Consider the following 27,570-nt stretch of genomic DNA (forward strand, 5'->3'; position numbering starts at 1 on the left):
TAAGTTTGTTTTGCAACCTAACATATTTTAGTGCATTGACTGTCAGAAAGCTAAGATATGACTTTATGAGAGAAAAATAAAGTTGTAATAGTCATCGTCATTTTTTAGACAATATTTTTTTCTGCAATAGCTTCACAGTATGCTTCTTCAAATAACTGCAACTATCCCAAATAGATCCTAAGTTTGCTTATATCTTCTGAATTATTTTTGAGAGATCTATAAAATATTTTTGCATAATTTTTTTTTTCTAGAATAAATGAATATTTTATATTACATGTTGCAATGATAATAGATTTGAAGTATTGGGAGCTCATTGACTATGTTTGAAGAACTCATTTTGCACTATAACAAACTTTTGTTATACATAAATACAAGAGCTTAAACTGATAATCCAGTAAATCCCTAAACTTTATTTGAACCAGCATGACCTCAAGCTCCTACAAATAATATAATAAAAATAATATTAATTTTTTTTATGAAATTTTCATTCGTACCACATAATTCATGTAGTTATGCGTTTAAATATTAAAGTTAGTTGGTAGATATGCAAATAGAAGAATTATGTGGTATGAAGAGATCTATAAAATATTTTTGCATAATTTTTTTTTTCTAGAATAAATGAATATTTTATATTACATGTTGCAATGATAATAGATTTGAAGTATTGGGAGCTCATTGACTATGTTTGAAGAACTCATTTTGCACTATAACAAACTTTTGTTATACATAAATACAAGAGCTTAAACTGATAATCCAGTAAATCCCTAAACTTTATTTGAACCAGCATGACCTCAAGCTCCTACAAATAATATAATAAAAATAATATTAATTTTTTTTATGAAATTTTCATTCGTACCACATAATTCATGTAGTTATGCGTTTAAATATTAAAGTTAGTGGGTAGATATGCAAATAGAAGAATTATGTGGTATGTAAATGCCAATCCCAGCGCATTCCAACTCCTGTGACGTTGGAAGCTGGGTATAGAGCAAGCCAGCGATCTAGGGAAGAAGAGAGGATCCATGGCGACGGCGCTGAGGGGTGTATTGGGAGCTAAAGTGCCGCCCAACTCGAAGACATTGGAGGAGGCGAGGAGCAAGACCTTTGATTTCTTCAGGAAAGCGTGTCGCTCACTTCCCACCGTGATGAACATCTACAACCTCGACGACGTCGTCACCATCTCTCAGCTCCGATCGACTATCTCCGCAGAGATTCGCAAGAACGCCAACGTCACCAACCCTAAGGTGAACAAATCCCTCTTTGTCAGCTCAAGACCTAATTTCTCATACGATCCTGAAACCAGCTGTTTTTGGACTAAATTATGTGTTTATTCCTCTTTCCACTTGGAACAAATTTTCTGATGATTGGATGTGAAAATGTTTCAATTTTGACCTTTGGGTTTTGGATTGATCTCGTACTTCTCTTCCACGCTTTATTTGGATGTAGTTTTCTGATGAAAGTTGCATTAATAGACCAGATGAAGGTGACTTGTTTTTGAAGGATGAGAAAAGTTTTAATTTTTTTCCTTAATGTTTTGTGATTGTTGAATTCTCTTAACACGTAGTGATTCGTTCGTGAGTACATATAATTCTGTAAAGACCTTGTGTTCGTGCAATTAAGTTAGAAGAGAGAGAGAGAGAGAGAGAGAGAGAGAGAGATGGTGGTGAGATTTGAGAGAAGGTCTCACAAATTTTTTACTAAGCTTGAACCTTCGACAAGCTTGAGAAAATGGCTAAGAGTAGGTTTACCGAATTACAGTTCTAGAGAGGGAGAGAGGGAGAGAGAATTTAGAAAAGTATCCCGGATACTCTTCTCTCCTCTTGACTTACCTTTTATGCAAAAAGTAGAAAATAATAGAAAATACACTTAGTACAGCACGACACCAATTCATGGTGTCTTGATGAAAAGACCTTGACGTGGATGTCAGGCGGCGCCTTTAAAGGAGGATGGACCTATGTCTTTGATAGTAATGATGACTTTCCCTAATAGCTATCCCTCCCTAGGTGGGCTAGGTTGCCCCTTTGGCAAAGGTGAAATTTAGCTACTTTGGAATGTGAGTTCGATTCAGCCACTTTGGTGGATGGACTCAATCTAGCATATTAGTTTCCGTATTTAGAATGCGCAAAAGAAAGCCAGTGTTTACGTATATGGCCATATTTGTGTATGCAGTGGCGCATTGATGTTCATGATCTCAGGGATGATGAGAAAGCTAGAGAACATTTATAGCTAGTTTTACTTTTAATTATCCTTATATTAATTTTTTATTCATTATTATTATTTTAAACAAGTATGATACTTTATCTCATCATCTTATTTGTTAATATTATTGTATTGTCATTAGGAGCAAACAAATAAATCAAAATTGCAGGTAACTTCATCGCCCTCAAAATTTAAACTCATTTCTTAAGTTTTTGATGATAAGTTTTAAGAATGAGAACTCAATTCCATTCTTTCTTATTTCAAAAAATGTTTGAGCTTATTTGGGGAAGTGGGATCCAATCACATTCAAAAAATATATAGTGAAATAAATTATCCTTAGAGACGTGGAACCCATGCATCCACAAGGGTAAAATCAACCACTTAACACCAATATCCAATATGTTTAGACTTACAAATATTAAACCCTACAATTTCACAGAAATGATAACGGTGACGATGATTATCTTCATTGATGTATGATAAATTATATTTTGATTTATTTTTTTTATCATTGGCTTAGATACTGATTTTTTTTTATTAACCATTTTCAATTTAAGTGGATTTTATTTTAGTAAGCCATGATTCCCTTTATTTGAGGTGGTAATGAGTCTAGGTTTTGATGATTTGTATTCGTGGATTATCAAATTCTTCCTAACCTCAGCCACAACCATCCTTTTTTTTCTTTTTTTTGTATTCCCTTCTAATTTCCTTTCTTTATTTGCATTATTTGATATCAGACTAGCCATTCCTCTTTAAGCTGTTGTCATTTTTTATCATGTTTCCGCATATGTAACAAGAATCCTCGATATCTTCTTGCATTGTTTCTAAGCTCACTTGCCCGTATCCCTGTGACGCTTTGAGTTGAGCCGCATGCACTTTTATCACATTTATGCATGCGACCTTGCCATTTTCTAGCTTACTTAGATCCCAGTGCTACTTTTTATTTCGCTAGCACCTTTACAGTATGTGTGTCATTTAGTTATGCTTTTGCAACATGTTCCACTGCCTCTTCATTCTTTCATGTGCACTCATGTTATCTTGCTATTGGCATCCTTACTGCTCGTGACTCCACCCCTCATGGTGGGATATTAGCTCCCTCAAGAGACCTTTATGCCCATAATGCATGACTTCAACTCTCCATTAGCAGTATAACTGCTCATTTTAGCATTGCAGGCACCCCAAATTGTGGAGTCCTTTTGTTATCGTATAAGTCACCTATTTATGGTCATACAGAGAATATTATGCCCTCCCTATGGTTCCCTTTGCCCACCTTATTCCATCTCTGCTTCCACTGTAATGACAAATAGATCATATTGTATTGTAATGATCGATCCATGTGATCTTTATATTACCCCATTTTTAGGGTTGGTACGCCAATTATGATGACTGTCAATATCCTCGATCTCTGCCATACCAACAACATTGATATATTCTTGTCATGCTCTTATTTATGGATATTGTGTAAATCAGTCTCAACATGTTCATGAAAGAAGCGAAACGTATAAAAAGCTCTAGAACCAAACCATCTAGATCCTTAGAAGAATTGGACAAGTCTTAACTGGACATGCTAATGATAAAGAGATATTATCTGATGATGATTGTGATGATATGGCAGAAGATGTACTAGACTTTCATCTATAGTCATGAGGATGTTCATTATTTCAAGAAGATTTGTGCTTATACTTAATTTTTAAATGTGTTAGTCTATTTTTAATGAAACCACACATAATATATTGAGTGATGTACTTGTACTTCTTGTGGTAATGACTAATAGTTTTTGTGCTGTTATCAGTGCTAAGAATTACTCAAGTATATGCACAAGCTTGTCCTACATCTCTTTGGTTATTCAATCCCCACTTCACATTGTGTAGTGTCATCATCTCCTTCAAGGCTGGTTGAGTTGTTTGCTTTCATTTCCATGATAGATTCTTTATAGTGGTCTCCATGAAAACCTATAGATGCTTGCTTTGTTCCTACATGTTATCATACTGATTATTGAGTCACACTGTGGCACAAGCCAATGCTACCACCTCATTTAGCCTGGTCTCCATCAACAAACTTGGAAAGAGTTTTCCCGATCTTAGGGATATTGGATAAATTATATTAGGATTTATTTCTGTGGTTTTATTATGTTTAGCTTGCAATTTCTTGTTTTTTTTTTGTCAGTCTGCATTTCTTCGTAATAAGTCCTGACTCCATCTATATAAGGAGCTGATGAGTTTAGGGTTTGATGATTGTTTTTGTTGGATTATTGAATTCTTCTTCAACCCTTGCCACCAATTATATTTTCATTTTTCTCTTTTTTTTTTCCTTTAATTTCTCTTCCCTGTTTACATCAGTCATCATTTGCCTTATCTAAACTCTTTTGGTTATTATAACGGGAACTATAAAGCCACAAAATTGTCTCAAGGAGAAATAAGGCAAGGAGGGAAGAAATGAGCAAAAGTATGAGTGAGGGACAGATGAATTCTCGTTAAAACCATGTAAAACAAGCAAGTATTTAATTATAGAGCAAAGCCTGCCGCACCTACTAGCTCGAAAAACTTTCTATCAATATGCCTAGAGGGCATCTTATGAATAAAAGAAGCTTAATATAGAAGTAGGTGATGTGTTATCATCACATTTTTCATGATATACAGCTTAGTGATGGCATTGAAAATATATTAATATTGTTGCTGGAAGGATAATGTCTATTAAGTTTATGATTCTTTAGAATTTGTAAGAAATACAAGAGATGAAAAACAATTACTGCCATGATTTCTGTTTTGAACTGATAACACTAAAAATTGCTTTCATAGATTCCTAGAAATAGAAATTATAGTATTTTATTTATGTTTGGGTGACTTCAATATTCTCTGTGAATCAGCAGTTTGCATATTGGTATGTAATATTTGTAAAAGAAATCAGTATGACGGTTTGATGATATGTGCTCTTGCAAAGCTAAATCGTTATATCGGTTTATATTATCTTTTGAAGTCTAATTAGGTAATTTTTAGAACTGAGATTGAGAACTTGATAATTGGATTGAAGCAAGAAATAAAATATCTTCGGAACATTCAAACCCAACGACTATGAAGCTTTCTAAGAGCAGAAAAACCCGTAATCCTTTGGATTCAAATAGCTATATTTTGGCAGAGGAGATTGCGGAATCATTTCAGTGCTCGGTCCATGATTACCATCTTATTTTAATTTTGTGAAGATCAACCAGAATCTCATGATGATTGCCAATACTATTAGTCAGGTGGTTTCTATGATAAGATGGAGTTAGGTGATGTTTGTAAGATGGCAAAGATGGCCAAGTGCTGACAGATTTGGTTTTTACAATTGTTGAATGTACTATCATTTTGGTTGTGGTAATTTTCTTCGTTTTGTTATTTTTTTCCAGAATAATCTTTATTTATGGCACAATAAAGGTAATATGGGAGGATATAGATGGATTAGCAGGTTTCATGGTGAAGCCGCAACAGCGAGAATAAGTTGCTGAATCGCAACATCAAGAAAAAATGTGCGGTGGGAATCAACTGAGAACAGGAAAAGTAACTGGAAACAATGCTCTTTAGGAAGTTTAAGAAAAGAGCAAGATATAATGGCACAATCACCACCTGAGAGCCACCTCAGGATACAATCGCAAGGAAAGCAAAGCCAACCTTAAGAAACAACTATAAAAACTCTCCAAAATCTGCATTCCTTATACACAACAGGCCTATTTATGAGCATCCAGACTCTCTTAATACAACTTTGTCATTTGAAAACATAAAATCACAAATAATAAACTAAAACACATAAACCAAGACATATAAATTGAAATAAATCTCTAGCTTCCACGTCATTCTCCTAGGGTTGGCAACATTCCCTCATATTGAGCTATCTCAAAATTTGATTCGTATTGAGGAGCCAATTTAAAAACATTGAAAGTGATAGAGTCTCTCTAATCCATATGTAGGTTATGTTCGGTGATCCAAGTATCTGCTAACTTTGTCACTATTCAAACTAGATCAAGGGTTTCCAGCTCTAATTCGGAAGCATCTCAATCCACTTGACATCAATTTTTTTAGAACCAGGATTAATAGGTGCAATTTTTGTTGTAAGATATTCGATTTGTCTCATATCAGGGTTGAAATACATTAATTGAGCTTTCAAGCTTGGTTGTTGTTGAAGTAATGATGTCTGATCCATATGATCATGTAGATCAATCTAATTTTGATGGATGAGAGAAGTAGAATCATCATATTGTCTTGTTTGATCACTCTCTTGTTATGGTATGGAGTTTGATTTGGAGCACCAGTAGCACCCACTAACACTGCACAGCTTGACAGAGGAGGCAGGCTTAAGTGCTAGCCTATGGGCGCTTAAGTGCCCACATCAGGGTGCAGAAAGTGGTGTGGGAGCCTAGGCACCCAATATTGGGTGCTTAAGCGCCTAACTTAGGCGCATGCTCACGAACTCCAGAGAATAGGGAGCTTTGGCGCTAAAGCGTGGGCGCCTATGCACACGGAGCTGTTCGCATGCAACTTCTGTTTAAGAGGCCGAATTTTAGCAACGTAGGGTTTGCTTCCTGTGCGAGAGTTCTTCTATATGTTTCTGGTGAATGAGAGAAGTGTCAGAGAGGAGGATTTCAATAATTTTGACATGTGTTTCTTCCGTCAGATTGGAGCAGGAAGAGTTTGGAGCAACGTCTTGTAAGTTTCCTTGAGTATATTCTCAATAAACTCTCTGATTTTTTTAGTGGAAGTTTTCTGGTGGTGTGACTCCGTGGTTTTTTTTCTATTCTCTGGTTTTTTGATGATAAATTATTGTGTCCTTTTCTGGTTAGTTTTGTTGTGCTTCTGTTTGTAGGTTTTTTCTGATTTTCCTTGAATCTACATGATCTTATTATGTGGTATGATTTAGATTCTAATTGAGTCTAAGCTCTCAGTGAATTTGGAAGGGCATCCTTTCAGAGAGTTCTTTTCTCAACAAAGTGGTATCAGACCGCGGTTTGATTCGAGTGGGAGCAATGGTCGAGTAAGCAAGATTTAAAGTGGAGAAGTTCAATGAGACAAAGTTTGCAGTCTAGAGGATTCAAGTGAGGGATTTGCCTTATCAGAAAATGCTATGTTTGTCACTATAAGGAATTTCAAGGAAGCTTGAGTCTATGCCTATGGATGAATGAAAAGTGTTGGTTCGAATGACATTAGGTTTGATTCAGTTGTCACTTTTCTCATATGTTGCGTTCAACATTGTAAATGAAGAACCTATGGTGGAACTCATAACTGCATTGATCAATGTATGAAAAACCTGATGTTTTAAATAATTTTTTTCTGATGAAGTTATTTAATATGAAGATGGTGGAAGACAGTTTAGTGGCAGAACATCTGAATAATTTTAATATTGTGACGAGTCATTTGTGTTCTGTGATGATCAAATTTGATGATGAGGATGGAGCACGGGTGATACGATCTTTCATTGCGACAGTTTGGATGGTTTGTTCACAGCGGTGAGCAATTCTTCAAGGAATTCGAATTTGAACTTCGATGACATCATGGATGTTGAATGAAGAAGTTCACTGAAAGCAACGAATGGTGAATCTTTAAGTTCTGCGTTGAATGCTAATAACCGAGGAAGGAATCAAGACAGGAATGGTTGAAGAGACAGGTCTAAGTTTTAGTCAAATAGAGGAAATAGCAGAGGAGAATGCTTGAACTGTACTAAGAAATGAGATTTCAAGAGGGACTGCAAAGCTCCAAGGAAAGTTGGTGGTGGAGGACAGGAAATAAATCTCTCTGCAAATGTCTCTACCGGTGAAATCCAAAGTGACTCCCTAATGTTATTTGTAGTTAGCACTGAATTTTGGATAACAGATTCAGATGCTCTTTTCATGCTTGCCCTCACAAAGAGGCGTTTAAAAACTATACTCAAAATGATCTAGAGAAGGTTTATCTAGAGATGACAAGGCCTTCAGTATCATAAGAAAGGGTGACATTGATATCAGTTTGCGAAATGGAATAGTCTGGAAGTGTACTGAAGTTAAATACTTTCGAAGTCTGAAGAGAAATTTCATTTCATTGGGCCAGCTGACAAAGTCAGAAATTGTGACTACTTTTATGGGTGATTCGTGGAAGGTGGCATGGGTACGCAAGTGATGGCTCAGGGCAATATTTAAGGCGCCCTTTACCTGATCAATGAAATGACCATTTTTATTGATGTAATTGGAACCAGGGTCGAATCAGGTCTGTGGTATCGTTGGTTTGGCCATATGAGCGAGAAATATATGAAGTATCTACTTTCTAAAAATAAACTTCAGGGTTTGAAATCAGTTGATCTGTATTTATGTGAATACTATATATGACAAGCAGAAGGATGTCTCTTTCTCTAAGTGTGGTTTAATGGTGAAATAAAAAAAAAAATGGAGTTAGTGCATACTGACGTATGGGGTCCTACTCCGCTTTAGTCCATTGGAGGTTCTCACTATTTTATAACGTTTATTAATGATCACACGAGAAACGTATGTGTTAAAACAAAAATCTGATGTGTTTGATGCCTTTAAGAAGTAAAATACTAGGATAGAAAATGAGATAGGGTTTAAGTTGAAGTATCTCAGATTAGATAATGGGGGCGAGTACCGCGATCAGAAGTTCAGGAATTGTTGTGCTATAGAGGGGGGGTCATGAATTAGTTGAATGTTCCAAGGACACCGCCGCATAATGGTGTTTTATGTACAAAACAATCACGAAGCATGCTAGGAGCATGGGGTTTCATGTAGGCTTGCCAAAACAGCTTGGGCTGAAGCAATAAACACTGCAGTTTATCTGACTAATCATAGTCCATCAATACCTTTGGAGGAAGGTTTGCCTGAAGAACTCTGGAGTGACAAAAATGTAAATCTATCTTATTTAGGAATATTTTAGTGTTTTGCGTATGTGTATGTTGATGCAGAGTTCAGGAGTAAGCTTGACTTGAAATCTATTAATTGCGCCTTCATTGGATACAACTCAGATTTTGAATACAAATTCTGGGATTTTCAGAATCAGAAATTCATCGGGAGCAGAGATTTCACTTTCAATGAAATAGATATGTATAAGAACATGACAAGAACTCAGGAAAGTCTGTCAGCTACTTCTGAATGTCCAAGTATGTTTAGATAGAAGACAATGATGATCAGGAGGACGGCGAAAGAAGTATTGCTCAACCAGAAGGAGCACTGGAAGTTTCTAGTCACCTGCTACTGAAGTCAAGAGATCCAACTGAGTGATACAACCTGTACACAGTTATTCTCCTTCGTTACACTATTTGTTACTAACTAATTGTGGTGAGCTAGAACTAGAGTGCTTTAAGAAGACCACTCAAGTTGAAGATTCAAGATAATGAGAGCATGCTATGGATGAAAAAATGCAATATTTGTAGTCAAATCAAACTTGGAATTTGATGTTACCACCAAAAAGAGTACTATACAATAAGTGGGTCTATAGGCTGAAAGGGGAGTCAGATGGTAGCAAACGTTATAAGGCAAGACTTGTTGTGAGGCTTCTAGCAGAAAGATGGTTTAGATTATACTGAGATCTTTTCCTCAGTGGTAAAAATGACGATTGTCAGGGTTGTACTGAGTCTTGTAGCAGAGGAAGATTTACATCTGGAGTAGATAAATGTAAAAACAATTTTCTTACATGGAGATTTGGATGAGGAACTGTACATGGTGCAGCCACAAGGTTACTAGATTTCAGACAAAGAATGTTTGGTCTATAGATTGAAAAAAAACCTCTATGACTTGAAGCAGACCTCGAGATAGTGATACAGGAGTTTTAACAGGTTTATATTACACAATGAGTACATAAAATGTTAGGTAAACCGTTGTTATTTCATTAAACACTTCAGTAATTGTTATGTCTTGTTTCTCTTGTATGTGGATGACATGTTGATTGCAGGGACATATATAAAAAAATCAGGGACTTGAAGAAACAGTTATCAAGTGAGTTCGAGATGAATGATTTAAGTTAAATCAGGAAGTACCTCAGAATGAGAATCAACAAGGACATAAATGCAGGAACGTTGAAGTTGTCTCAGGTAGAGTATGTTGAGAAGATCCTCTACAGAGATTCAACATGGGAGAGGCAAACTCAGTTTGTACCCCCTCAAGTAGTCATTTTAAATGATCTAATGAGCAATCGTCTAACTCTGAAGCAGAGCAACCACAGATGTAGAGAATTTCATATGCATCAGCGGTTGGAAGTTTGATGTACGCGATGATTTGTACCAAACCAGATATTACATATATAGTAGGAGTGATCAACAGGTACATGGGCAATCCAAACAGACATCATTGGGAGGTGGTGAAGTGAATTCTTAGGTAGTTGAGAGGAACAGTCAACAGACCACTTTACTATTTAAGTGCAGAGATCAGTCTACAAGAACTTGTAGATTTAGATTTGGCTAGAAGGAGAAGTACAATGGGGTATATATTTGCATTGGAGAACATAGCGTCGAGTTGGGTTTTCATGTTTCAGAAAATCATTGCTCTTTCAACTACGGATGTCGAATATGTTGTAATCACTGAGGCTAGTAAGGAGTTGATTTGGCTACAAAGTTTCATGATAGAATTAGGAAAGGAGCAGGTGATCCGAGAGGTTCATAATGACAATATGAGTGTGATTCATCTGTTAAGAATGGTACTTTTCATGCAGGACAAAACACATTCAACTGAAGCATCATTTATTCACTCGCTTCTAGCGATGAATGGTTGTCCTTGGCGAAGATACATATAGCTCAAAATCCGGCGGACATGTTGACGAATGTGGTGACTGTTAAGAAATTGAAGCTATGCTTGGCTTCAGTTGGGTTTCATGAAAGTTGAAACCCTGGGTGAATCACACCACTATACGTGACCATGAATGTGTTTCGAATGGAGGTGCAGGTACAAAGGACTAATGTTGGGTTCTATCAGTCTCCAAGTGGGAGATTGTTATGATGTGGAGCATGATTTGGAGAATCAGGAGCACCAACGAACACTGCACCGCTAGACAAATCAGTCGGTGCTTGAGCGCCCACATCAGGGTGCGAACAGTGGAGTGGGTGCCTAGGCGCCTAATATTGGGCGCTTAAGCGCCCAACTTAAGTGCACCATCGTGAACTCCAAAGAACAAGGTGCTTTGGCGCCAAAGTTCGGGCGCCTATGGGCCCGGAGCGGTTGTCACATGACTTATGTTTAAGAAGCCGAATTTCAGTGGCATATGGTTTGCTTCTTGTGCGAGAGTTCTTCGAAAAGTTCCTAGTGAATGAGAGAAGTGTCGGAGAGGAGGATTTCAATGATTTCGACGTTTTTTTCTTGCATTGTATCGGAGTAAGAAGAGTTTGAAGCAAGGTCTTGTATGTTTCCTTGAGTGTAGAGAGAAAATTGAGTGTGTTTTTTGTAAATTTTTTAATTTTATAGTGAAAGTTTTTTTTTTATGTGGTTCCGTGATTTTTTATTGTTTTTGGGTTTTTCTACGTCAAATTCTTGTATTCTTTTCTGGTTTGTTTCGTTGCACTTTTGTTTGTAGGTTTGTTCCGGTTTTTCTCGAATTTACTTGATCCTATTATGTGGTGTGGTTTAGATTCTAATTGAGTCCAAGCCCCAGTGAATTTGGAAGGGGATTTTTTCAGAGAGTTCTTTTCTCAACATTTGCCAATCCCTTCCATCGTTAGAATTTTCACCATCAGCTATTCTGTCAACTGCATATTTAGAATTTGGTCCCGCTTCTAAGCATATCCACAATTAGATGTCGAAAAATAGTTATCGTTATGCACATCGTACATGAGCATAGATGATGATTCCAATATGGAATCTTCAAACTCATCAAAACTTAATAGGCTTCTTGATGAAATTGAATTTTACTTATGAATTTTATTTTCTTGATCCGTCCAATTTCTTTGGTGGAATAGGTCTTCAATTTCTTCCTCCACCTCAAATTCTGGTTCAGTTGAATAGTCCTACAAAATTTTCCGCACCTCCTTTGCATAGGAACCAACGTAATTTAAGTACCATTGTCCAGGAAGTAGTGTGTATTTACATGCTGTCAGGAATGATTTTGCAATCATATTGCCAAGGACACCTAGAAGGAGGTGGCAAGCATCCATTGAGATGCATAACACTTTCTTTTGAAATTTCTTTTCATTGGAGAATTGCACCAAACATTGCTTTGTAACTTCTTTTTTTTTTTTCTCTTTTAAGCCGAGTTATTAAGAATGTGGATGAACATGGGTTACTAGCCAGTGCTTTTCAACCATGGTAGAGGACACCATATTTCTCAACTCCCGCTGTTAATGATAAGATTGGACACTTTGTCTTGGACGGTGCATTGAGTCCTAAAAATGGGTGCCACAACCAATCTTTGTTGGGGGATTTATATACACGAATAAGACCCCATACAACAAGTAATTCTCCTTCGTCTGTATGTTTTATTTGCTCCCCAACCAAAGTAGTATCTTCTTCTTCTAGTGAACCTCTTTACTCGGGTTCTCCCTCTTCCACTAATGAAATGACTTGATGATTTGGACAATTAGCTGCCATATGGCTAAATCATGGCATTTGAATCAACGTCTATTAACTAAATCGTTTCTCACTTCCATAATAGGTTTTCCACAAGATGGGACTGTAGATTGTTTGCTGCCTTTCCCCTTTCGGTCTCATGGCAGCACCTTGGCATGACCAAATTTCTTGAAGTCGATCTATTCAGCTATTGCACCACGTAAGGGGGTGTTCCGGCCGCATTTTTGCTGTCGTTCCATCTTCAATGCAGGGTTAACAATATCACGGAGTGACCAAGAAGATTGAAACTGAACTAAATTGGCTATAGAATGTCTCAAACCACCCAAAAATTATGCAATAGTGTGTTCTTCAAGTTTGGACAGATTGCATTTTAAACTGAGATACTTGAATTCAGCTACATATACTTCTATCATTTCCTGTTGGTTAAATGACGAAGACTGACGAAAACCTCTTTAAGATAGCGATCCAACAAAAATTTGCATTACAATTTCTTTTTTATCTTACTCCACTTAGTAATTTTGGATATTCCCTCTTTTTTCCTTGTCTGCTTCAAGTTTTCCTACCAAAGAGAAGCATTCTTCCTCAACTTGATAGCAACAAGCTTCACAATTTGATGGTGGGGCAGATCTTTGAACTTGACAATTCTTTCAACAACGTGCAACCAATTAATAAACTTGTCTTGGTCTAGACATCCTTCATAACCAAGAATATCTATCATAATTCCAAGATTAGCAGCTCTGCATTGCATTGTCTGTCATTCCTTCGTGTGCGAAGGGGCTACTCATTTTCACTGGAAGAAGCTTGATGAAAAGAATTTTCATCTTCTTCTTCTAATGCCACGAAATCGTGTGCCCCTAAGTGTTCCTATGTTTTTCAGCTCCAATTTTGCAAGTCTCTCTTGCATATGTTGCTTTTCATGCAAAAGATCCTCCATGGACATTTGATTGATTCTTGGTCGTGGAGGCATGATTGAAAGTAGAAAAAACTTCCACAGTTGACAAAAATGGAATTGTAGTCACAACAGAGGAAACCCATGGCAGGGATCGAAATCTGAACAACATAGAAGAAAAAAAAAAGCTGAATGTGCGGAGAGAAGAGATGCACAAGAACTTTGATCTGAGACCAAATGATGCTGAAGCAGCGGAAAGAAGCTGTTGAATCACAATAGAAAGAAGAAATCTGCATTGGGAATTTAGAGAATACAAGCCAACACAGAACAGGAAAATAATTGGAAACAATGCACTTTAAGATTTATGAGAATAGAACAAGACAATGGCAAAATCACTACTTGAGAGCCCTAGAACACAACGTCAATAAATGCAAGGACAACCTTCAGGAAAATCCAGAAAACTCTAAAAACTGCCTTCCATATACACAACAACCCTATTTATAAACACTAAGGCTCTGTTATTACAAGTTTGTTATCCTAAAACATAAAGACCCAAATGACAATCTTAGGAACATAAATCAAGGCATATAAACTGAAATAAAACTCTAGCTCCTGCGTCACATGATGAGTTGAAGATAATTTGCATGTTTTAAACATTGCAGGCAATAGTGGTGTAATTGAGCCAAGTTGACTCATTAGTGGCTCAAGCGCGGCTCCATAAATGGCATGCAAGCTGAGGTTCGATGAGCTGACTATCCATGCTTAAGCCAACAACGATTTGACCTGTTAACTCGTGAGCCGACTTGTTTAAAAATATATTAACAAGAAATATACTAAAATTATATTAAAATTCAAGATTTTATCTTTAATTTATTAATGATGTTTGGAAAAATTATATATATATATATATATCAAGTGATTTCTTATTATTTATCTCATAATTGTTCATTTTCTTTTTATTTTGTTATAAAATTAGGTTGAATTAATATTGTTTTATTTCTTTTATAATACACAAGCTGACTCAAACTCATAGAGTTAAGCTCGAGCACTCAAACCTTCATTGAATCGCATCAAACAGGTGTAGTCAGCTGCTCACTTAATTGTGGGTCCCACATTCACCTAGTTGATCCGTTTTACACTGTGAACTGGTACTCTTGCTGCACCTTCGTTCTTCTAATCCCCCTTTAAGATGATTTTTGCTTTTCACATTTTCGGCAAACTTAAGAACTTTCTCCTCTCTGCTATAAAGTACATGGATTTGGAGTGCCATGAATAAAGGAGAAAACCTTATTGGCGAGTCAATAGAGCTTTGTCGAAACACCAATTCAAGAAAAAAAATTTAGAATTCTTAATAAACTTGTGTGTTTAAACTATATATATATATATATATATTTTTTTTTTTTCTTCCTTTAGCATGACATTTAAATTAACTGAAAAGTGTAAACATTTAGAGCATGTGCCAATCTTAATATTCTTTTATTTCTCACTATTTTTTGTTTCTTCTTTCCAGCAGTCCACCTGATGATCACCCTGTGTTTTCATTAATGCCTGATATGATTCAATCAAAACTGCTTAATATGAAGTTGTCTTGAAGGAACCTATAGCATCAGGCAACTGCAAAAAAATTATTAAAAAAAAATAACCTGCAGCAGCTTAAAGTTACAAGTAAGCCATAACATACTATGTATTAGAAACCAGAAATTTATAAAAGTCATGGAGATTGAATCAACTGGATTTATGTTCACGGAGAACAAATAAAAATCTTTTTTTTAGATTAAGCTGCAATTTCAGCCTGATTAAGATAAGCAGCATAACATTAGAAGAAAAGATTGAAATATGAATGTCTTATTACGCTGCAATTGGAATACTTGAAAGTATTAACTTTGTTGTGATAAAACACACACAACAAAAAAAAGGAGAAATAGTGAGCTTTACTGATTCACAATTATTATAATGATTTTGAGCAGGTGATTGACATGCTTCTATTCAAAGCAATGGAGGAGCTGACAAACATAGTTGATCATGCTAAGCAGCGACACCACATAGTTGGGCAGTATGTTGTCGGCCGCGACGGACTCGTCAAGGATTTGGGCACCAAAGATCAAGGAGCTTCTGATTTCCTCAAGCGTTTCTATGAAACCAACTATTTCTAATTCCAGATCTTTATCAAACAAGTAAAGTATCTTTGTACTTCTCACATTTTGAAACTATTGCAAATAATTTTCAACTTTTAACTGATGAGATAGAATGTATTTCTTCCAAGATCATCTGAAAGTATTTGCTTATAAAATTTGCAAGTTTTGATTGTGAATAAAGTATGTTGTATATCTGTGATTTATGAAAGCAATCAAGCAAAGTTCCCTCAAGATAAAGGCCTTAAGGCTTGCTAGAATATGATTTGGATTATTATACTGTAGAATCTGAGAATGAATGACTGATTTTATGGAGACTTGCTTTGTTTATTTTCCTGTGAGAATGTAGATGGTGGGTTTTGTGATATTATTTGTTCTTTTTAAATATGCGAGTGTATATATATATATATATATATGTGGATGATTTACATACATTCCACTCAATTCCTTTGTATTTATATATCTAACACAAACTTTCATTTTTACATACATAATCACATAAAAAATGACACTGTTATTTTTTAAAAGTGAAATACACATTTTCATGCATAGTTTATGACACTGAATGTAAATCTAAGAGTTTAAGTTTTAGATATGTGAATACATGTGAATTGTGTGGTATTTATGTAAAACTTCTTATTTTTATAATGATTGTTTGTTTCTCAAGAGGCATGATATGTTGTCTTGTTGCTTTGAGTATTACTTTTTGCTCCTTTGGGAGTTGACTGTCAAAGGTGGGGAAGTGGATTGAGTTGAATTTGATGGTCAAGGTCGGTGATTTTAGGGTTATTGCATGTCAGAATATTCACAACAGTAGACGGAGGATATTATTTTACCATTACATGTTTCCCACACATAAGTTGAGAGCATCACATATGATACATTTCCTTTTTTTGCACGAAAGAATTAGTAATCGAAAAAAAATCACTAGTCTAAGAAATAGAGGAGCTCGCCGCATATATATATATATATATATATATATATATATATATATATATATATATATGTATGTATGTATGTATGTATGTATGTATGTATGTATATATGTATGTATGCATGTATGTATGTATGTATGTATGTATATATTGTGGTTGTTACAGTAACACGAAATTGATTTTCATTCTTGATTTCTCATATATGTTTTTCTACGCTTTAATTTGATAAATGTTGTTGGTTAACATTCTGCCTTTTTTTACTCCTAACATGACCAGTTATGACGTTAAAATCTATTGTGATTTATGACTTTGACAGGAGCATTTAATTTGATAAATGTTGTTGGTTAACATTCTGCCGTTTTTTTACTCCTAACATTGTCAGTTATAATGTTAAAATCTATTGTGATCTATTACTTAGATAGAAGTGTAGTGAAACAATTAGGTTAACCTTGAGATTCGAGTAAAGAAATATTTTATTATGAATCTTGGAACCATTAACAGAGATATGAAATTATTAGGGATGCCATAAAGATAGACGTAAGCTATCTTTGTGAAATTCTAAAACTTCTTGGGACCTAGGCGCTCTAAAACTTCTTGGGACCTAGGCATAGGCTTAAGAAGAACATAATATACCTGGTTGACAATAACCATGTAAGAGAAATTTGCACAAAAAAATTAAGTCAGGTGACACCTGAATCACAGAATCGTGATCCTCATTAATCTTGGAAAACCGCTAAACCGCTCTTTCTTCTGTTGTGTTTCTTGCATTGTCTGATAGAATTAGGATTTCCCTTAACTATTTTTTTGATCTCGTTGAACTAGGTTGGAGTAGCTAGTTAACTATTACTTTTGATGTTTCAATTTGATTTCTTAACACGCTTCCTCGTGACAACGATACACTATACTCTTTTAAAATTGCTTATTACTTGGACATATATACTAGTGTTAAGTGGTCGCTAGCTTCGCGTCGCTTTTGTGGCCATCAATTATTCTCGTGATCTGGATAATATTGGTTCAGACTGGTTTGTTGCTTGCTTCGCTGGATGGGTCCTTTGTTTTCCTACGTGTGACAGTTGTGACAGCCTCGACAGCCACAAATTCTTTCAATTTCCCGACTTTGATCAAATCCTCGACGAGGCTTCTAAAGTGTTTGCATTCCTTCGTGTTGTGGTCGTGGTCACGGTGATATGCACCAAATTTTTTAGGTTTCCTGGTGAAGCCTCTGATTCTCATGGACATATGCTTCTTGAAGTAATCTTTGTCCTGAATGCCTCCACTAGCTCAGCCAATGAGATCCTTAGGGGGTTCATCGATCAGGGTAATGAGGATGTCTGTCACAGTGATCACCTTTCGAACTTTCCTTATTATGCCGGTAGCTTTCGTAGCGTAGACAAGTAGGTGGACAGGGGTCGTCCTTTGCCCACCAACCGTCATCTATTCGCCCCCTTTTTTGGGATTGTGCGTCATTAGCGGCCTTCTTGCCCTCCTATCAATCATGAAGGACTAACTCAATGACAATATGGTCGTTGTCCATCTTCATAAATTCGGCCATTGAACTTTGCTCGCACAGTCCCCCGGGATATATTTAAATTGTTCGCATTTGAATCTATGTATCAGGGCGGATTGGGCGATTACAAATTCAAGGTTCTAGATTTCTAGCATCTCTCGCTAGTATCTTGTTATATAGGAACGAAGAGTTTCTCCCTCCTTATGTCTAACTTAGAGGAGACTGATACTTCTTTCGTGGCTTTTGTGCACTGGCGAAATGGACCATGAATAGCCTTTTGAACTCGCCAAAGGAGGGGATTACTCTCGTCAGAATAGTGTTGAACCAACAGAGGGTCGACTCTCTCAGCGTTGTGAGAAATAAGCAGTATTTGAACATGTCGATCTTTAGAATGTCAATGATCGACTCAAAAGCGTCTACGTAGTCGGTCAATAGTGTTGAACCAACAGAGGGTCGACTCTCTCAGTGTTGTGAGAAATAAGCAGTGTTTGAACATGTCGATCTTTAGAATGTCAATGACCGACTCAAAAGCGTTTATGTAGTCGGTTGGGTCTGTGAGATCTTTGTATGAGTTGAGATTGGGTGTCTTAAATTTTTCGAGTGGTTCAGCCTCAAAGATTTATTGGGAAAAGGCATTTCTTGGATGGTAGAGGGCTCCAGAGCTGATCCAACACTACATTGGTAATGGGAGTCATCACCTCCATCTCCCACTGCCAGTGGGATCGTTGATTGTCGAACGTCGGTCTGTCCCATCTGTTGTTGAGCTCTGTCTGACTATACTCATGGGGATTTTGGCTTTTTTGGTTTTGGCCTCCCTTAGCCAGAGCTCCTTGGAAGGCCCATTACTTGTTGACGGACTATTTCCCTCATACAATCAACCTCTGTGGTTTGGTTTCGTGCTTTTTGGACAGCTGCTCTGCTATCGCGTTGTGTTCTTCTTCTTGTTGGAGGCATGAGTCCACACTCATCGCTTCTTTTAGAGTGTTGAACCCAAAGTTGTCTGGGAGTCACGCCTAAGGAATAGAGCACGTAAACAAGTGATTGTGTACAGACTGAATAGTAAATAACATGTGTCTAGAGTTTCTCTTCATAAAATAACCTCCTTTTTATCGGTATAAGAACACTTTGATTACATTATTACCTTTGAACCCTTTTATGTGTAAAAGAATGTAGGAGCATTGTGGTAATTCACGTTATACATGAAATTAGGCTAATGAACAATTGCTAACTAAAGGTAACGTGCTTATCATTTGTAAGCCTATACTTTCTCACTCGGCGATCACAAGCCGAATCACGCGAAGATGGTGTGAAAGTTCCTCGGTAAAATATTCACATGGTCTCTTCTCATATCCAGGCTTGTTTGCCTTCTTTGTCAAACGTCAAAACGTTCTTTGTTTGACCTTCTTCTCGAGTCCCTTGTTCGACCTTTATGTTGATCGGCTCACCGATTAGCCGAACAACTTGATAGAGCATCCGTGATGATCTCCTGAATCGATTGTCTTGAATATACATTTTAGCTTGTTGAACCGTTTCATCGTGTCTCGGACGAGGACCCTATTTTGTTTGTTGGGTTCCTTGACTTTCCATCAAGATTCGTGCCGCCACAATCTGATCATACAAAGCTCGATGAATATGACTTTGAGTTAAACTTGCTCAATAAAATTGATTCTATTTTCATTTTTATATTTCAAAGAAATTCTTCAAAATAGAAGATTTACATCTATTTCACTTAATTGTTATCTATTTTCCTATATAAACTTCATTTTTTATACTATTACACCTTGTCCAGTTTTAAAATTTAAAATAGTGATATTTTTTATGTGACATGAAATATTTGGGTGGTGTAAATGTAAAAAAGTAAAATTCAGGTTTTAGATATGTAAAAATAGAGAAATTGGGTTGGGTGGTATAAATGTAAAAAAGTAAAATTTAGGTTTTAGATATGTAAAAACAGAGAAATTGGAGAAATTGGGTGGTATGTATGTAAATGCCCCTACATATATTTTTGCTTTTTTAAGCATCAATTTGAACATTTTAGGCACAACAAAGCTAAAGCATTAAAATGGAAAGCTGGAGAGTTCATGATAAAGCTATAAGACAACATGATTGCTTGTTTGAAGGTTAGGAAAAGTGCTTTTTTAATGATAGTTTTTTACTTTCATGAATGCTTGCATAGCTTAGGGTGATCATCACAAAAGTGTTACCAACTTTGTGTGTTCAAATATTTCATAAATATAACTTTATTAACCTTTTTTTTTTTTTTTAAGTTCCACCAAGAAAACTTTTTAGCAATTAATATTTATTTTTTAACATAATATTATTAAATATCATTAATTAATATAATTATTTAATTAATTTGTCTTAAAGAATTTCCTTTTTATATGGCTAGGGGTGCCTTTGAGGCGGCGGTGTGGTGCTGCACAGAGTTTTTCCTGTTTGGCACGTGTTATCAAAAAATTACTATTAAAATCTGTGTTTGTCTATCAAACTTTGCTATTAGCGGTGACTGTTAGAAAACTACTGTCTAACGTTTTTAAGAGAAAAAAAAATTATAATAATCATCATAATTTTTTGAACAACAGTTTCTTTTTTAATAGATTCACAACTGCTTCTTCAAATAACTGCAGCTGCCCCGAACAGATCCTAAATCTTGAGAATTTAAATAATAATGCTCTCAATTTGTAGTATTATGTCATAATGTTTTTACATTAAATCAAATAGTTGTCATTTATAGTATGCATAAATAAAAAAACTTAATAATTGCTAGCCTTGAGCAATGCATTATTTTTCTAAAAAAAATCTTAATTAATAAAAAAAATATAATTTGATTACTAATTTAATTTTAGATTATTTATTTGAATAATTTGTTCCCCTCTACTATAACAAGCTAAATATACTTTATGTGCATGAAGTGTCCTGAGTGTAATTATATGAAAAGACACAGACCAACATGAAAAATGAAAATCATAGTACTCATCAATATTCTCAGAAGGAAAGCAGCTGATTGACTTTAGAAATTTCTCCAGCTTTATATCCTCTCGGTTTTCACCAAAGCTCCCTTTTAAATGGCCCATTAGGCTGAAAAGATCCCACCTTTTTTTTTCCTTTTTTTTTTTAAAACTAAGGCACTTTTAACTTTTTTAAATTTCCATTTTTTAAACCTTCAGATTGGGTATGGCCAATTGTATAAATACAAATGACATTATATATATATATATAGCGGTGTGGTGCTGCACAGAGTTTTTCCTGTTTGGCACGTGTTATCAAAAAATTACTATTAAAATCTGTGTTTGTCTATCAAACTTTGCTATTAGCGGTGACTGTTAGAAAACTACTGTCTAACGTTTTTAAGAGAAAAAAAAATTATAATAATCATCATAATTTTTTGAACAACAGTTTCTTTTTTAATAGATTCACAACTGCTTCTTCAAATAACTGCAGCTGCCCCGAACAGATCCTAAATCTTGAGAATTTAAATAATAATGCTCTCAATTTGTAGTATTATGTCATAATGTTTTTACATTAAATCAAATAGTTGTCATTTATAGTATGCATAAATAAAAAAACTTAATAATTGCTGGCCTTGAGCAATGCATTATTTTTCTAAAAAAAATCTTAATTAATAAAAAATATAATTTGATTACTAATTTATTTTTAGATTATTTATTTGAATAATTTGTTCTCCTCAACTATAACAAACTACATATACTTTATGTACATGAAGTGTACCAAGTGTAATTATATGAAAAGACACATACCAACATGAAAAATGAAAATCATAGTACTCATCAATATTCTCAGAAGGAAAGCAGCTGATTGACTTTAGAAATTTCTCCAGCTTTATATCCTCTCGGTTTTCACCAAAGCTACCTTTTAAATGGCCCATTAGGCTGAAAAGATCCCACCTTTTTTTTCCTTTTTTTTTTTTTTTTTGGTTGGAAAACTAAGGCACTTTTCACTTTTTTAAATTTCCATTTTTTTAACCTTCAGATTGGGTATGGCCAATTGTATAAATACAAATGACATAAGATAGATATCAGGGGCAGCAGACACCTCCTGTCTGGTAGCATCCTCCTCAGGTGGAACTAAAATGTCTACAGCAGTGGGGTTAGATCCCTCTTTATTCACTTGAACCTTAGATTTCAAAATTGGATGAAGCTTGTGGCATTTAGCAAGGATATGACCAAACATCTTACAGTGGGTACAATATGGGAGTTTGTGTTCCATGACAATTTGTTGTTAATAACCATTATGGGTTATGTCCAGTAACATCTAGTAAAGTAATATCCCTTTCCACAAATATTTTGGTCATCGAGGGTCTGGTTAGGTTGAAATTAATATATATATATATATATATGAATTTTTTTCTAACAATTGTCATTGTTTATAAAGCTAATGACATATATATTTCATTTTTTTTATTTTCATTGTATATACTGTAGATTAAAATCCGAATAAATCATCAAAATAATCTTAACTATTTACATGGGATTGTTTTAGTTTGAGAGTTTATAGATGTGTCAAATTAGTGCATAAATTTTTATAATTGAGGTTGAAATAGTCCCCATAAAGAACTATTAAAGTACCATGAAAATACTTGTGGATTATTTTGATACTTAATTACTAATTAAAATACATAAATTTAAAATTAATTAAATGATGAAATTAATCATTGTGATGATTTCCCATTGAGTAAATCAATTTGTTATGATGCATCACCATCTCACCATTAATTATCCCCATATATGTCACATGCATACATCCACATATATTTGAATAATTAATGTAGCATTGAACCAACACCTCTTTCTCTCTCTTCCTCTCCCCGTCTTTATGATATTCAGTCAAAGAAAGAGAGAGATCCAAGCCTGGCTTGCTGAGCAGTGGGTCACATGTGGATAGGGATAGGTCATGTGATATGTACAGTACAAGGCTGGCGAAGATTGGCTTAGAGTATTCAGGCAACTTGTCATATGTGGAATAGAATCTTCCATTATTATTAATGTTAACATTAAATAATTCCTAGCATCTAACTCTTCCTATCCTTGAACTAATACCCAACATGTATTATATATATAGATATATATATATATATATATATGTGTGTGTGTGTGTGTGTGTGTATTTTCTCAAATTTATTTATTTATACTCCTTTCCAAATACACTTTATTACATTATCTCATTGCAAGCACATGTACAAAAAAAAATATTTTACTTTTATTTTTATTTCAACATATAATAATAATAATAATAATAATAATAATAATAATAATAATAATAATAATAATAATAATAATAATAATAATAATAATAATAATAATAATAATAATAATAATAATAATAATAATAATAATAATAATAATAATAATAATAATAATAATAATAATAATAATAATAATAATAATATCAACAACAACAACAACAATAATAATAATAGATGTGTGTGTATGAGAGCACATGCTATTTTCTTTCTTGAGATATATGAGTAATTTGAAGGAACATATTTAGTTGTAAGGTCTTGCTATTTTAGTATCAAATCAAGTTCGTAGGTCGAGTTTAGGTCTGACCCAATGGATCCCTCCTAAAACTGCTTGATCTTGACCCAACTCAATCATTAAATGTGCTAGAATGTTTAACCTGAACACGACTAGCCTTCAACCCGGTAATCGAAATTCGATCCTTATAACCCATTTCACATAAGACATAATAGTTATTCGGGTCTATTTCAAATCAATCCAGAATCAAACTTGTTTATAAACTAGAACCCGTCTCAAAAAAAATAAATCAGCACTCTTCTAAGATGCCTTGAATGCATATGCCACATTTGATGTACTATATTAGTATGGTAGGAAGTCCTAGCCTTATATTATTTATATAAATAAACCTATGATCTGACCTGCATATTTGGGTACCTGTGAAGCATGGAAAACACCAAGCCGACCTCAAGACTAGCCTATATTCAGTATAGCTTTTTTGGTTGATTTGACTACAACAGCTGATACGCAAGGACTGCTACAACTAGGAAAAACATAATAATAATAATAATATATCATTTGAATTTTATTTAATTAATATTTTAATTTTTCCTTAAAATTAATAAAAAAATAGTCCTCTCGGAATCGCAAAATTAAATTTTTATGTGGGGTATATTGCAAAATTATAATGTAGGGAAGAAGTGACGCAGAAACAATTCACAAATCCCAAGCAAGCATCTTCTCTGATGAGCGAAGCTAATGCCCCATCTTTCAAAGAAATATATACTATTTCTTCCTTAGAAGCATTTAATTATGAGGAGTAAATGAGGAATGTTTGTTTTTAGATTTGAATATTTGTTTATATGTGGAAGGAAAAGGCCTTGAACCCCACCAAGAGGGCAAATGACAGAAATGTGCAGTAAAAATAATAATATTGCATAAAAAAGTGCTTTCTAGCAGAGGAAAATAAATTATTCTTTATGTAATTTTTTTATTGTTAGTTCTCTTACAATGCCATGCAAGTCACGGGCTTGCCTTGAAACTGCAAATAGAAATTAAATTTATTCAGAATGGCAGATAATAGAAATATTAATGCATGAAATTTTTGTTATATATATATATTTATAATTAAAAATTAATTTTTTTTTATATTTTCGTTTTTTGTTTATTTAAGAAATTAAATGAAAAATAAAATTTTGGCATTTTAAACATGTATTTCACTGTATTTGATTTTCCTCAATCAAGCCATTCATGCATTTCTAAATTCTAAAATACATGAATTAAGATCTATCACTTAATTTCATCTCTAAAATGCATTTATTTCTGGAAAAATATCAACTAAATCCTTTTTAATTCAACTAAAAACATCCATTAAAAAGATTCTCTAAGCATGCACAGACCTTGCATGTGGTTCATATTCTGCCTGACAATTAAAAAAAAATTAGTTCAGAAATCCAACATTTTTCAAAAAATAATCTAGAAAAATTTAAGTACATGCCACTCAATTCATTTGCATTTACATATACAACACCTAAATTATAATTTTTGCATATATGGTTGTACATATAAAAATGTATGTCAGCACGAATCTCATAGTAGGAGGGCAACACTGGAAGAATATGCAGACGATTAAGCGTAGCCTTTGATAATTGTTCCTGGATGAATGTTGGCGAGGGATGCATCTTGTTCGAACGATCTTCAGAAGGCGTCAGGAGAAACTCCATCGGAGCCTTCAGAACGATCCACGGGTAGCACTCTTTTGGACTAAATATTGATCATATCAAAGATTATTAGGCGATTGACAACCTTCATCAATCAAATCAGCCTTCGGTCTTATTATATGCAAATAATCACAAAAAAAAACTCTTCTGCAAAGTTAATAATGAGAAGCTAAAATGTGCTTTTAAAATTTTGAGACATATTCTTATAAATAGAGGTTAATATTATGAATAAAAGATTGTTTGGGGTAGCTCATTTGGTGCGGTGGCGTTTTGAAAACCCATTTGAATTGTTAGTGTAAATTGAGTTTTGACAGCTTATGCGTTTTCAAAACGTTGAAAATAATATTTTCATATTGCATCTATGTAGATGTGGTGCTAGCTTTCTGGTCTAATTTTTTCAAAAAAATAAAAAATTATAGTAGCCTCAATATGTTGGGCTGCCCTAAGCAGACCCAAACACATACACACTCTCTCTACTACGACTCTCTCTCTCTCTCCTCTAATTATTTCCTAGCAGAACTTTTCATTTCTTGGTGTGTAGCCTCGGTTATTTTATTTATCTGATAGATTATATGCGTAAAGATGCCACCTTTTACTTTCATCTCCCAGGCCAGAACTCTAGAGAGTTACTCACTGTAAAAGTAACTGGTACTGGAAATTTAACACATTGCATCAGTAATAGTACATTTAATGTTTTATTGGTTAAATCTGTAAATATCTATATAAATACAAAGCAGAAAGAGATCAGGGAGAGAGAGAGAGAGAGAGGGAGAGAGAGAGAGAGTACTTTAGAACATCTGAAGAAGAAGTCACTCACTACAGTGTGCAGTGAAGCAATGGCGCCATTCTTAGTTGATAGATGTGAGGAGACGACAGTCTCGGAAGAGTCTCATAAGTCATCTCCTGCTCCATTTCTCACCAAAACCTACCAACTTGTTGATGATCCTTCTACAGACCACATTGTTTCATGGGGAGAAGAAACCTCCACCTTTGTGGTGTGGAGACCTCCTGAATTTTCAAGAGATCTCCTCCCCAATTACTTCAAGCACAATAACTTCTCCAGCTTCGTAAGGCAACTCAACACCTATGTATGTATTCATTCCACTCGCCTTTTCGATCTCCTTCTGTAATCTTTTTGTTCTTTTTGAGTTTTGTTTAAGGAGAAGCTTGTTTCTCTGTTTTTAGCTCCCCGCTGAAATGTTTATGAGTTTCTGAACTAGTTTCTTTGAGAAACTTGATCCAAAGTTCGAATCTTTTTGTGTTTTTTTCTGAAGCTGCATCACTTCATGTTGTTCAAATCAAGGAAGAAAATGCTTGTTCTGAGTGATTTTTCTCTCCCATTCATTGCCTGAAATGAGAAAGTCCTTGTTTTTTCTGCGTTTTAAAGTGTGGCTTTTTTGTTTCTGCAGGGTTTCAGGAAAATAGTTGCAGATAGGTGGGAGTTTGCTAATGAGTTCTTCAGGAAAGGAGAGAAGCATTTACTTTCTGAGATTCACAGAAGAAAAACTCCTCAAATCCCTCAACCATATCACCCTCATCAACAATACATCAACTCACCAACAGCATTTCACTGTCAGGAAGAACTGATGTGCAGCTGGATCGAACCTCCACTGCCACCGCCAAATAATGATTCTGAAAGTTTCATTTCAGCACTTTCTGAGGACAATGAGAGACTGAGGAGGAACAACTCTTATCTTTTATCAGAACTCTCCCACATGAAGAAGCTCTACAATGAAATCATCTACTTTGTTCAGAATCATGTCAGCCAAAAGCCTTGCAGAATTGTAGAGATCGATCATTGTGCTCATCCCGCAACATCTGAATCAGAGCTGCATTTTTCTGAAAATTTTGGATCTGTTGAGGGCTCATTGAAACTGAATGAAGACTTTAACGGGGGAGTCAAGCTCTTTGGAGTTCCTCTTCATGGCAAAAAGAGATTACACTCTGAAACTGTTGGATGCAAAGATTAGTTCATTAGGAGCATAGTAGCAGTAATTAGTTAGAAGGAAAAAAAAAACTATGTATATAGAGTTCAGATTCAAACTAAAAATTTGCTCATGAAGATCATGTTAGAACTTGTTATCTGTGTTTCTTCTTCTCTTCCATTTAGTTTATGGCAGTCTTCTTCTTCATATGTTCATTTCTCTTGCTATTTTGGTAAAATTTTCTCATAGTATTATAATGAAAATCACTACAATATCATCGTAATATC

The 27,570-nt window shown here is 34.8% G+C and overlaps 2 protein-coding genes across 2 annotated transcripts; both read left to right on the forward strand.

Moving 5' to 3' along the window:
- Positions 1-942: 942 nt before the first annotated feature.
- LOC110026690 (NADH dehydrogenase [ubiquinone] 1 alpha subcomplex subunit 6-like) lies at positions 943-15,839 on the forward strand. The gene is made up of 2 exons (XM_020727738.1): positions 943-1,244; positions 15,557-15,839. Exons 1-2 carry the CDS (start codon positions 1,023-1,025, stop codon positions 15,740-15,742), a joined length of 408 nt encoding a protein of 135 aa, XP_020583397.1. The 5' UTR covers positions 943-1,022; the 3' UTR covers positions 15,743-15,839.
- A 10,278-nt stretch (positions 15,840-26,117) lies between these two features.
- Positions 26,118-27,472, forward strand: LOC110026689 (heat stress transcription factor B-4b-like). The gene is made up of 2 exons (XM_020727736.1): positions 26,118-26,446; positions 26,768-27,472. Exons 1-2 carry the CDS (start codon positions 26,195-26,197, stop codon positions 27,326-27,328), a joined length of 813 nt encoding a protein of 270 aa, XP_020583395.1. The 5' UTR covers positions 26,118-26,194; the 3' UTR covers positions 27,329-27,472.
- Positions 27,473-27,570: the final 98 nt, after the last annotated feature.

The sequence above is a fragment of the Phalaenopsis equestris genome, unplaced genomic scaffold (genome assembly GCF_001263595.1).
Source record: "Phalaenopsis equestris unplaced genomic scaffold, ASM126359v1 Scaffold000392, whole genome shotgun sequence".
In the NCBI taxonomy this organism is placed as follows: Eukaryota; Viridiplantae; Streptophyta; class Magnoliopsida; order Asparagales; family Orchidaceae; genus Phalaenopsis; species Phalaenopsis equestris.